Raw genomic sequence first — 13,498 nt, 5'->3', positions numbered from 1 at the left:
TATGTACAGAGTGTAACAGGGGTCTAGGTATACTAGTATGTACAGGTTCGATTTCTTCTTGCTTCTAAGCCAGTTGTGCATTTAGCTTTTATGCTTTTACCCAGTTAGCTAGTCAAGTGACATCTCGCAGCTTTCAACTGAACTTGAACCAAGACTACCCTTACTAACTAACAGACTGATATATTCTGTTACAGTATGAAATCCAATGCGATTTCAGGGAAGCAAAACTGGAAATATTCTGAATAGGGCAATCTTTGTGATATTGACACCTACTGTTTCACATTAGCACATTTAAATCATCATTTCAGACTTCGGGCATTTAAAACTGAAGAAACAAGCCCCAAGATGAATCCTCTATTTTCTGGGTGGTAACCTAAAAATCAGCCCTGAGGGCCCTTTCAGTAACCATTTTCCGTCAGAATTTTGGGAATTTTTATTCAATGAGGGTCAATATACATTTGGATAGTGTGGTTTCAATTCAGTATGTAGATAAAGTGACTAGAATATTGACTTTGAAAAATCAGGTTTCCAAGCCCTAAAAATTGCACTGGATAACTTTAAAACATTTTCCCCCTCCAGGTTGGTTTGCTGGACTGTGCTCCTCTTGGCTCTGTCCCGATGACTCCTGAGGTTGAGAAGGACATCGAGGTGGCTCGCTGTGGCGCCCTGGCTCTCTGGAGCTGCAGTAAGAGCACTAAGAACAAGCAGGCCATCCGTAAGGCTGGGGGCATCCCGCTACTGGCCAGGCTACTCAAGTCTTCTCATGAGAACATGCTGATACCAGTGGTGGGCACTCTGCAGGAGTGTGCTTCAGAGGTAAGGCTTTTTTTCCAAGAAAAGACCAAAAAAAATGAGGAAAAAAATTTGAAAGGCTCCTTAAAAAAAGGTCTCGTTCCACTATATTGCAGAGCATAGGGGTGGCGCTCATCTCCCTCTCTGTAGCCCTTGGGCCACACAGTTGTGCAATCACTACAGCAGGGGGCTAGCCCACTGGTAGTGCTGTGTGTTTGACCTTCCCACACTCTTTCTCATATGTGCTGAGTGCTAAGCAGAGAAAGCAATACATGTATGTACCATTTTTAAAGTCTTTGGTATGACCCAGCCAGGGTTTGAACTCACGGCCTCCCGGTTACAAAGCGAGCACTCTAACAATTGAGCTATTGTATCCTCCTCAAAAGAGTTTTTGAAACTTTCCCCTCTTCTTTTAAAAGAAACTTTTCTTCCCTTGTCTTTGAATATTTTGGGGAAAATGTGTCTACTTGAAAGTTTATCATGATTGTGTATGTGAATGTTGTAAATTTCCTTTTACAGCAAAGTTACCGGCTGGCTATTCGGACAGAGGGAATGATAGAAGACTTGGTGAAGAATCTCCACAGCGAGAACCAAGTCCTCCAGATGCACTGTGCCTCGGCCATCTTCAAGGTAAGAAAACAATCTTAGATGGTCATTTTACAAATGTCTTGGGCCACATTGTAGACAGATAGCACATAAAAAAGGTGGCACAATATTGTACATTCTAACATGCATGTGTGAGTGAGTGAGTGAGTGAGTGAGTGAGTGAGTGAGTGAGTGAGTGAGTGAGTGAGTGAGTGAGTGAAGGAATAAGTGAGTGAAGGAATGAGTGAGTGAATGGATGAATGAGTGAGTGAGTGAGTGAGTGAGTGAAGGAATAAGTGAGCGAAGGAATGAGAGTGAATGGATGAATGAGTGAGTGAATGAATGAGTGAGTGAGTGAGTGAAGGAATGAGTGAGTGAGTGAATGGATGAATGAGTGAGTGAGTGAGTGAGTGAGTGAGTGAGTGAGTGAGTGAGTGAGTGAGTGAGTGAGTGAGTGAGTGAGTGAGTGAATAGCAGAAGCAAAAGCACAGAACATTCATGTCAGGTCATGTGTGACAATTGTAAACACACCTGTTCCTAATGCACTTTAATGACTTGGTTGCATATTATACACTTCTTTTGTATAACCAAAGATAGACAAAGACTTTTTTCCACCTGTCTTCATCTAGACAAAATTCTCTGTAAGTTACTGCAGACATGTTCTTCCCATGACTTGTCTGTTTTGTGTTGTATGCTTTAGACATACCAGTTCCATGTAGTCACACTCATAACACTCATGATAGAACATTCCACCCCCCCCACCCCCCTGTCTTCATCCTATGACATGGTCTGCTTTTTTGAGTGGCCCAAATGCAACAGAGAAGAGCACTTGAAGTTGAAGCACCATACGGCACTGTCTGTGAAAACATAACGCACGCTGTTAAGCGTAAATCGTCCCAAGCGGATGGCCAAAAAAATGGTCTGTTTGCTTTCATGGGAAAGCGTCAATTCACAGTGACTCAAGGGTCGTTGTTTTTGCCCTTGGAATGGTGCCCGCATGCCCTTTTCTGTAGAGCGTAATCAGCCATTTAAGTTCTACGTAGAGCATAGACGGACCGCTGTAATTCAACGTAGAGCGTAATTGGCTCATTGTGCGAAGAGCGTAATTCACAGTTTTAATTCTACATAATGCATTATACCTACGCTGAATTTATCGTAAAACGTAATGGGGAGGCTTCTTGAATTCAGCATAATACGTACATGTAGCCGGCTCTTAAAATTTAGCATAGAGCGTTGTCGGGACCCCCCATGCAGGCCCTCTTCACAGTGATTCAAAGGTTGTTGTTTTCCCCTAAGAAGGACACTGTTGGGTACGGATGTGGTACCTCTCTATGTTGTGAGCGATTCCCTGTTTTCGGATCTTGATGCCACACTTGGGGTTTGGGGGCAACTCCCATAGCGGTAGTGTGATGACACTCATGATACAAGTGTGTCCACACACACACAGTGTAGCTCAGTTGTTTAACCCATTGAACAGTGATCCTAGAAGAACATGTTATGTGAATTTGCAGCCTTGCTTTCACACAGGCACAGTACATTCTACTAACATGCTATTTTGACCTTAGTTACAATTATACTGGTACAAAATTAATGCACAGTTATGTAGCACTCCTAGATTACTGTTGGTAAAGGCTTTGGCTACACCAATTTAATTTGTTGGTTCTCGGATTCGCCTCTTTTTTTCTGATTTGCCAAAAAAAAGAAAAGATTCCGGTCCTGAATTAACTAAAAAATGCTCATATTTTGCCTCCAACAGTTGAGGAAAGTCCTTTTCTTCCTAGTTGTTCCAGCAGTTTTTCCATCTATCAATGCAGTGGTTTGATTAAAAGTTCAAAATTCATTGTTTAGATATTAACCCAGTCCTATGGTCAGTACTTGGGGCTATAATACATGTAGGTTGCCTAGACCTTTTTTTGCCCTGTTGCTCCATTTTTTTTTAATGCGAGAACTAACAAATTAAATTGGTCTGGCCTTGAATCCAATCTGAAGTTCAAAGTGATATCCCTGTTCACACCCTGCTACACATGTAACTCTATTGGACATTGCTCTTTCATCCAGATAAAGCGATTCCTTCAATATCAAGTTCAAAGTCGGCCGGACTTTTCGGGTCATTTCCAGAAAACTATGAGCTGAATGTAAGACATTGAAACCTCTCTCTTACATCTGAAGAACCATATGTGTTTAATAATAAAGTACCCTCTAAGTAGTATTGATAAAAACTCACAATTTGATTTCTTTGCCAAGTCATTGTTGCCTCAAATGTTCTGTTACAGATTTGGAACATTGCATGATCTAAAATGTAAATTTGCCATATAGACCTGTGTTTTTTTTTCACCCGCTCGCTTCATATTTTTTCTGGGAAAATCTGAGAACCAACAAATTAAATTGGTGTGGCCTTACCATAGTAATTCAATTTCTTGATTTGGATCCAGTCCAAAACTCTGTTCGCCAGGCCTGGGTCTCATCTTTGCCACCGAGTGTGTGTGTGTATAATTACCCGCCTTGTACGCAGTGCTAACTAGAATGCAATAATTTGTTCACGGACCGAACACGGAAAAGCTCCAGCTGTTTATACATGTACTGGTTGGGTGGGTCAACTTCAGTTGATGGTTCACTGACGAAGTTAAAACAACGGTCGCTATAACAGAATGTCCATTGGATGCCATTCTTCAGTACACTTTTTAGGGCATGGAATCCAGATTTTTCAAAGTCAATATTCTAGTCACTTATCTAGACATACTGAGTTGAAACCACACCATCCGACAATGTATGTATATATTAATATTGACCCGCATGGAGCAAAAATCCCCAAAATTCTGACGGAAAATGGTTACTGGAAAGGTCTTTGGCTGATTTTTAGGGTGCCACCCAGAAAATAAAGGACTCATCTTGGGGCTTGTTTCTGCAATTTTAAAAGTATGAAATACTGACTCAAATGTGCTAATGTGAAGCAGTATGTGTCAATATCATACAGATAGCCTTATTCAGAATATTTCCAGTTTTGCTTCCCTGAAATCGCATTGAATCCCATTCTTTAAAGTCACGTACACATGTACATTTGTAGTAGTTAGTGGGAGGGGGTAACGACGCGTATAAACACAGGCTCAGTGACCTTTTGCACCAGACCAAATTGTGTAGTTTTCCCCCCATGTGGTTTTGTAACATGTTCATTACTAGCCGGGGTAGGCAGACAAAACAGTTTTTCATACAGTAGCATTTGGCTTTCAAAAACACACTACGGGGTATTTCTTGATATTTTAAAACAATTTCATGTCATTTGTACAATTGTACATACTAAAAATTGTTGTTCCTGATTACCAAGCTACATTTTGTAGATCTTAAATTGAAAACTAAAAGATACTGCAAAACACTTGATTTTAGCAGTTTTCAAAATTAGGCCACAGCAAGTAAATTTCATGGATGACATCTTCCGCAGACTCCAAATCTAATGCTATAGGGCGAAAAAAAAAGATTGTTTCTCACTTTTCAATCAGTTTGTTGTAAACTCTTCCATTTTGGTGAGAAATAATTTTTGTTGTTCATACACATATACAAAACTTGTATCATGTAGGATTAAAAACTTTTGATTGTATATATTTTCAAAGTGCACTTAATAAATTCCTACTATTAATGTACACATACATGTAACAAGAGTTCCAAGATCTCATACCTCCATGAAATATGGGCTTGATATGTAAATTTCTTCCTTAATCATGCAAATGAGGTATGCAGAAGTTCTGCTGCAGTACCAAGATCAGTCACCAGGAGGCCCAAAATCGACCTTGACCTTTGCCTACCCAACACCTATATCCACATACCAAATATCATCACAATCCATCCAAAGGTTCAAAAGTTATGCTGGCCGCAAATGTGCGGAAACACAAACACACTACCTCCATTTTTCATGGAGGTAAATATAGCTCACACCGCAGTTTTGTCTCCCACCAGTGTGCTGAGGAGAAGGAGACCCGTGACCTTGTGCGTCAGTACGGAGGACTGGACCCGCTGGTGTCCCTCCTGGACAAGTCTGACAACAAGGAACTCCTGGCCGCTGCCACCGGTGCCATCTGGAAATGTGCCATCAGCCCCGAAAATGTGGAAAGGTAAGTCCTGGAGATTTTTCAACAGACAATATCAGACAATATCATTATATGTCTAACACAAAAGGTCCACTGCAGTGACATAGGGATCCCCCACGAGGCCCGTTTTTTAACTTGACCTTGGCCTCTACAATGGTAGCTTGCCTACCAAAAATCATGAACATCTATTTAAATATACTCTAGTTATTTTGCTAACAAGCCACAAACACAAAAGGTGCAGTGACCTACAGACCCATGAAGCTCAACTTGCACTTGACTTTGGCCTCCACAACGGTAATCTGCCTGCCAAAAATCTTATTCCACAGTCTTTCTGACGAAGACAACTAGGCTCAAACAAACATAAAACTTCCACTCCTCATCCCATTTAGATTATTAATCTCTCAATTTTTCTCTTGAAGCTTGCAATGTCAAGTAACTTTGATTTTAAACCTCTAATACACAAAATAAATTCCTCTCAGTGTCAGTGTGAATAATAAGGAATTGCCTTCTTTTCTAACTTCTGTAGGTTCCAGGAGTTGAAAGCTATTGAGAAGCTGGTCTCCCTCCTTCAAAACCAGCCAGAAGAGGTTCTGGTTAACGTGGTCGGCGCTCTGGGAGAGTGCGCACAGGAGCCGCAAAACCGCATGTCCATTCGTAAGGCTGGCGGCATCCCCCCATTAGTCAACCTCCTGACGGGGACCAACCAATCACTGCTGGTTAACGTGACCAAGGCTGTGGGAGCGTGCGCCACCGAGACAGAAAATATGACGTGAGAAAATTTGTTTGCTCTTGTTACAATCCATTGCACCTGTGTATTTATGTTTACCGAAGGAAAACATATTGTTTTTGTTCAGTTTCCTCTTCTTCTCCAAACCAAAAAGGTCAATGACCTCAAACCAGATGGCTGGTGCCATGGTAACTGGTGTTGGGTTATGTCATGTTGCAATTTTATAGCAGGAAGGATTTAGACTCCTGTCTGACCATATATAGATGTGATCTTTTTAGATATGTACTAATAGTTTTAAAGATAGGTTTTTTGAAGGAGAGTAAGTACAAAAATGCTAAGAAGCATCTTTTCACAAAAGTAAATAGAATCGTACTAAAATTCAGTTTGGAGAAAATACATATTATTTTTCTTCACACTCATAGATGCTTCTTTGCAATTGTACAAATTGTATTTTTTTTCTTCTTTATCCAGAACCATTACAAAGCATTAAAAACATCCTTTCTGCATATACAATGTATTAACAGTTACTGAATTGTACCACAACGTGTTATCTTGACCATGGTCTGTTGTTGTGTTTCTGTTAGGATCATTGACCGGCTGGACGGTGTGAGACTGCTGTGGTCACTCCTGAAGAACCAGAACCCTGAGGTCCAGGCCAGCGCTGCATGGGCCATCTGTCCATGTATCGAGAACGCCAAGGTGAGCAAACGCTAGCTCCTGTTTGGAAATACTTTGTCCCATGTGTACACAATGTATACCAGTGGAAGGCAACGATCATTACTTTATTATTACCTCCGGGGGAGGAGACATCCTTCCGCGGAAGGGTTTTGTGAGAGATTTAGATTTTCATGTTCACAGCTGTTTCTCGCATTTGGGTGGACAGATTTTTTTGGGACTCGGTGTATGTTTTGCTATTGGGTTGTAGATTATGCACGTTCTTTTGTTTTTATTGTATATGTGTTTTCGGGCAGGAAAATGGTGCCTTTTAGTGGCCCCAGAACACCCCTTTGAGCGTAAAAATGGTCGCGACTGTTGACCTTTGGCATGTTTAAGCTATTCTCGGTATGGTCCACGTATATGACCCCTCACACAGAGGGGTGTCCAGTCTTGATTAATTCTTTGTTTAGAACCCTATATAAAAAATATACAATAAAAAGCCCGGAGGTATAAAATCTCAGATTTTACTTGTTTCCTACATTTTACTAGTAGTCTGCATGTGATGTACAACTTAATTACTGTTTGCTGGAAAACCTAACTCAAAATTGTTTAAAGTTAAAACTTTTGGTCCAATACAAAAAAGTTTTCTCACCTAGAGCTTTCGACCAGTCACTCTGGTCTTCCTCAGTAGACTGACCCAGTGAGGCTTGTCACGTGGCCTCTTTGAAGTGTGATGTCAACACTTGGTCAAACGTACATGTATCTGGTAGATACCTTTAGATCATGAACTTTCATGATAGTATATAAGAAGTGATTTTGGAAAGACTAACTCAAAATTGCTTGACACAGTCTTAAAACTGTCAATTTGATGACACATCTTTTAAAGTATGGGCATTTGAAACCACCGATAGGTTTCTTACTGACTGTAATATTAAAGTTGTTCAGCAATTTATCCAAAAGACCTCAATGACACAGACTTGCAATTGCCTTAGTTTTAACCTTTTCCCAGCTGCCTAGCTCAGTAACCAATTCATGATACATTTTATTTGGTGCCAAATAGCTACTTTAGCAGGTCGACATTCCAAAAGCATGAACACTTGATGTACCACTCTGAGAGGTTTCTTTCTTCATAAGAAAGAAATTTTTAGTGTTTTCTCTACTAATCGACATGAAAAACATATCCAAAGACCTTGACACAGTCTTGCAGTTGTCATGCCTTTAAAAAATGCCTCTTTGAAGTTCTACAAGCTTGGACACGTGTTCTGATAGGTTTCGTTTTGCGTAAGGGGCAAAAATGTAACTGAGGAAATACTGATGAAATCACAAGGACGTTTTCGGACCAATTAACTCAAACAAGACACAATTAGAGCGACAAGTCTGTTATCCAGGGGATCTGAGCACGTTCTCTTGATAAGAACTACATTTGTCATTTTTAATGGGGTGGGCCACCAAGTCAAATGTCAAATATCTCATTATTCTCGAAACAGGTTTGCCAATTTTTGTTTGAATTAGAAAAGTTGTTAACACACTACACTTGTACAGTATGTGTACAAGTGGCATAAAAGATGACTGGACTGATAAATTTGTAATTTTCTTGTTTTCTTGCAACATTGCAAGAAGCTATGATAATTATTATAATGAAAAATATCTAAAAGATCCTTTTTCCTTAAATGATGTCATTGTAAGTACTAGACAATCCTCTATTTCAAAGTTTAGGTCAGTTTTATTTTGACTTTATTTGTTGAAATTAGATGCATTGTTATTGATATGACAAAACTTTTTAGTGTAATGTAAAGATATTTTGAAAAATTAAGCTCTCAAAATGACTGATCATTGAGTAAACATGACACTGTGGTCATATTTTTGCCCCAGTCAGAACTGACAGATCTTAGAAATGATGTTACCTGTCACTATAGGATGAGTCTGAACTATCTCCTGTACCTAGGCCTGTCATAGGAGTCTTAGGAATGCTAAGTCTTCATTCCAAGACAGGGTAGAACCTCAAGGAATTTCAATTGGCTGAGGTTTGACGTCTTCCTGTGTGTGTAAAGTGGAGGGAATGAGGAGTAAATCAGTTCCTGTTTTCAACAGGAAATGTGGAGATTTCACTTCTAGTTCAAACGACCTTCACTCACAGTATGTTTGAAGGTCATTACTGAGTGTGCTTCTATTTGGTCTGATGAAACACCATTTCCGCACACGAATTTCACTGAAAACTGTAATTTGAACACATTGTATACATCATTTTCATTGAATTAAATTGTGCTTGTTCAGGAAATAATTAACGTTCTGACAAAAAAATTTCGGACGTCCCAAGAGTTGAAGTCATTTCTAGTTTTCCATTGCTAGTAGAACTTTTTTAAGCCATTTTTTTCTTTTTGTTACGTGTTTAAGCTGAAAAAAGGCAGTCAACATACATGTACTTCTATAATGTTTTGTTTGTACAAATGTGCTAAGGTAGAAATAAAATAGTTTTTGTCCCTAAATCAGAAATGAGAAAAATTAACATTTTGTATTACTTTCAGGTCAATTAGCTAACTAACATAAGACCAGAGTCTTTTACTTGAAGTCTAGAAAGTTGTCTTTGGGGGAAGGGGGGGGGGGCAAAAACATGCCATTTTGACAATTTTAGTTTCTTTTTCTAATCTGCTGTCTCGGCGTGACCAAATATAAACACAGACAGGGACAGGCAGACGTGGGCTGGTGTTTGCTCCATGTGAAATGTCATGTTTCTGGATTCCCGGGAATGTGGCTTGAATGTTTACATCATGTTCGACTCGGTCGGAATGCTGGCATTTACGTAAAAGTGCGCTTCAGGATGCCTGGTATATCTTGTAATTTGCTATCAAGGCTATCAATTAAGAAGTTATATAACTAAGGCCACAGCAAGTAATTTTTATGGATGACATCAGCGCGAACATTAATTTTCACCTGATTTGGGGAAAAAAACAAGAAATTTTGTTGTCCTCTTGCCGGAAAGTGGATGGCAGATAACTATGAGGAGAGGAGACAAGACAAGGCTCTGATTTATTGTTTTGTCTTTTACTAGTTACTAAATTGATGTAGTATATAAACTTGAAAATGCAGGAACCTTGTTTTTTTCGGCCCGCCTTGTTTTTTTCGCCCGCTCGCATTAGATTTGGAGTCTGTGGAGGATGTCATCCATAAGATTTACTTGCTGTGGCCTAAATAAACTATTTGAAAATTAACAAATCTAATTGGATTTTATTATATAACCTATGCCCCTTAGTGCATGCTTAACATGGAAAATGATGTATTAATGAGCATATTAATAACCAACATCATCCAATTAACAGCCACACCCACAAGTAAAAATGACAGATGGCTGACATTTAAAAGTTGTTGAGACATTTTTCTGAAGTGATGATATTCTATAATTTTGACCTTCAAACATCATAAATAGAAAAATTAAGTTTTGAATACAGTACATTGTTGCTTTTGAAAAAATAGCCCTTTAAAAGTATATACATTGTTGTTGGCTTGGCTTCTTTTTCAAAGATTTATACAATATATATTTTTATATACATCGTAATATATTGAAAAATCACGACCTCTAGATTCTCTTGCTCTGAACCCAAATTTAGTTTTAACTTGAAGCTCTTTGCTACAGTACTGTAACTCTAAGCAATGTTTGAGCGGAAACATTCGGGACAAGTTCTACAGACTGTATTTATTTGCATCAGCCTGTGGACCCATCATTGTCCATCCTTCAGACTCTCCTGCCAAGTTCACACAAACTCAAGTTCAACTCAGGTCCTGCCGGACCTTCTACAAATGTTGTCATTCAGGGACGGTCCATTCTGAATCTTGAGCAGGGGAGGGGAGGTTGGACGTTTTTTTCGGATTGAAAGAACAAACTGCAGTTTAGGTAGGGGGCCTGCATGCCCTTTTTGTAAGGCGTAATCAGGCCCTTTTAGTCTTCGTAATTCCTAGGCAGCCTCCCCAAAAATCAACGTAATTCGTATATTTAGAACATTAACAGTAAAGCATAAAGTCGTAATCAGCTCTGAGGCTTTAACGTAATTTGTAATTGGCGGCAAAAATTTTGCGTAATTAGTAATCACTACCCCCCATGCAGGCCCTCTAGGTAGGAAAAGTTCATATTCAATGTTAATCATATGCTAATATACTAATGCTAATGCATATTACCATATGCTAATATAGTGGGTACAAATCCAAGTTCAAATTTTGCGACAAAAATCGTTTGTGAATAACAACAACATCTGCAGTTTAAAAGGATGCTGCTAAGGGACCCAAAAGTCTTTCAGACAGCAAAGCCCACCCACAGACCAAAAATCATGTATCATGTTAATCTAGCTATTCATAACAAGTTGTCCTGGTCTGAAACCAACAAACCATTGGCAGATAATAATGAAAACATGACTGAGTTAAAAATAGCACAATAGTGTTACTGGTGTGTCTCTAACTCTTGACAAGACCGGTACTTGTGCTTGTTGAAAACTTCGACAACTTGCCAGAATGGCACATTAGTGCTACAGAACTTGACCTGTGAGGGAAAGAGGGGAAAATTCCATCCGTCCACTGTCAACAAGTGTGACAAGTCTGGTTAGTCTCTGGTTTAGCTGTGTGTGTGTGTGTGTGTGTGTAGACTCTTTCAAAAGAAAACTGGAGTTTAAAAAATGTGTACCTGTAACTAGAAAACACAGTCTAGGACTTTTTGATATAAAGAAAGCTAATAAATAAATCTTTTCATTGGCTCCAAGTAGTGCTGCATATCTAAACCCACATTTAGGTTCAGGTCCGGATTCAAGTCCAGAAGTTTAGGTTCAGTTCCGAACTTGTTAGTCTGGACCTAAACCCATAGCATATACAAAATTGCATGTTGGCAACCTTGCAATGTTGTCTGGGTGAAACTTTGGCCACATACATGTAACATAGAGGCCGTTACTTGACGATGCCCGATGGCAATGTTTTCTTTATTTTGCAGCAAAGATTTTGCAATCTACGCATAGTTTTAGGTGGTTTGGAAAGAAAAGGGGTATGTGAAATGGTGACTTTTATGGTTACCCGCAATAAGTCCGGACTCGGTTCTTGACTTTTAGGTTTTTTTTGGACTTGAACCTCAAAACATTCTTACAAGTCCGGATCCAAGTCCAGTGAACCGGTAAGCAGCACTAGCTCCAAGTACACCGATTACGCTTTAAGATAAATTCCAGGTAGCTACAATGCATTACATGGAATTAAAACAGCGAATTATGCTCTACCCAAAATGCCCCAAATTACGTTCTATGTTGAAATAGATGAGTCCATCTACGCTCTACGTAGAATTAAAACAGCCGATTACACTCTACGGAAAAAGGCATGCAGGCCCCCACTGATACATCGGCTGTCAGCTGTCTGTCTACAGTGCAGTTGACCTTGCAGTTTACCCTCCACATCCTGTCAGTTCTAGTAATGGGGCTTCAAGGTTGGGCAGCCAATGAGGCGGCTCCAAACAAAACTGCTCTTGTCTAAGGCTGTAATACCTCAGGGGAAGGCTGTAAGTAGGCCCTGTGTTGTCCAAAAAATTTCCTGAAAACAAAACCTGATTCACCAGAATGGGAATTTGTGGAATTCTGCTTAAAAGCTCGGAAAGTAAGGAACTTGGAATGTTTAACTTTCCAGAAGAGTGCTATTCTGATTTTGTTCAGGTATTGGTCAGGAAATTCTACTTACTGGCTTGGAAAACTGTTTAGAAGTCGAGGAATTTTTGTGACATCGTTGTTAAACTGTGTGAAAATGTGACGCCTTGACTTTTCTGTAGGATCACCTTTTAAAATAGATAACAAAGCGGCAACAGGATGTGTTAAATAATCATATAGTATTATTCATAACAAACCATAAATGTGATTGTTAGTTTCCTTGGTGAACAATGTGGTTACATAGAAAATTTTGGTTCAGGTATAATTTGTCAATGAAAAGTATTTCAGCACTATGGACAAAACCACATTGAATCCCATAGTATCTAACCCCTCCCATTTAACTAAGGATTTGCAAGGACTGAATGTGTTAGAGAAGCAGAACAAGAAAAGCATTTGTACATGTACAATGTACATGTACAAATGCTTTTCTTGCCTCCCCCTTGAAGGATTGAAATGGATCGTCCCAGCTATGTCACATCAGGCCCATTTTGTTGTTACAAGTTCAGACTTGCATGTAAATTCTCAGTCAGGGTAGGAATTTCCCAGCCTCCTCTGGGAGCACTAACAATGTAGCACACACGCAACTGCCGCAGTTACAAGGGGGTCTGTATGCCCTTTTCTGTAGAGCGTTATCAACCGGTTTAATTCTACGTACAGCGTAGACGGACCACTCTAATTTGCGTATTTTGCGTAGAGCGTAATTCGTCATTTTAATTCCACGCAATGTGTTGTAGCCACCCAGAATTTATCATAAAACGTAATCGAAAGGCTTTTTGAATTCAGGATAATACGTAGCCGGCTCTCAAAATTTAGCGTAGAGCGTTGTCTGGACCCCCCCATGCAGGCCCCCATGTAGTCACCAAAGCGGCAGTTACACCGGACCAGTCCAGCCATTTCATACACTCTCACACTCGGAATTTATCGTAAAACGTAATCGAGAAGCTTCCTGAATTCAGCGTAATACGTAGCAGACTCTTAAAATTTAGCGTAGAGCG

The 13,498-nt window shown here is 39.7% G+C and overlaps 1 protein-coding gene across 1 annotated transcript in view; it reads left to right on the top strand.

The window, feature by feature from the left end:
- LOC109461907 (armadillo repeat-containing protein 4-like) overlaps window positions 1-13,498 on the top strand; it is a 30,922-nt gene that overhangs the window by 12,521 nt on the left and 4,903 nt on the right. The window contains exons 13-17 of the mRNA XM_019758384.1: window positions 580-816; window positions 1,312-1,422; window positions 5,326-5,480; window positions 5,983-6,225; window positions 6,768-6,882. Of these exons, the coding sequence (XP_019613943.1) occupies window positions 580-816; window positions 1,312-1,422; window positions 5,326-5,480; window positions 5,983-6,225; window positions 6,768-6,882 (861 nt within the window). The remainder of the gene's footprint in view (window positions 1-579; window positions 817-1,311; window positions 1,423-5,325; window positions 5,481-5,982; window positions 6,226-6,767; window positions 6,883-13,498) is intronic.

The sequence above is a fragment of the Branchiostoma belcheri genome, unplaced genomic scaffold (assembly GCF_001625305.1).
Source record: "Branchiostoma belcheri isolate BF01 breed outbred unplaced genomic scaffold, Haploidv18h27 scaffold97, whole genome shotgun sequence".
NCBI classification, from domain to species: Eukaryota; Metazoa; Chordata; class Leptocardii; order Amphioxiformes; family Branchiostomatidae; genus Branchiostoma; species Branchiostoma belcheri.
The sequence above is the reverse complement of the archived record's forward strand: the minus strand, read 5'-3'. Positions and strand labels throughout refer to the sequence as shown.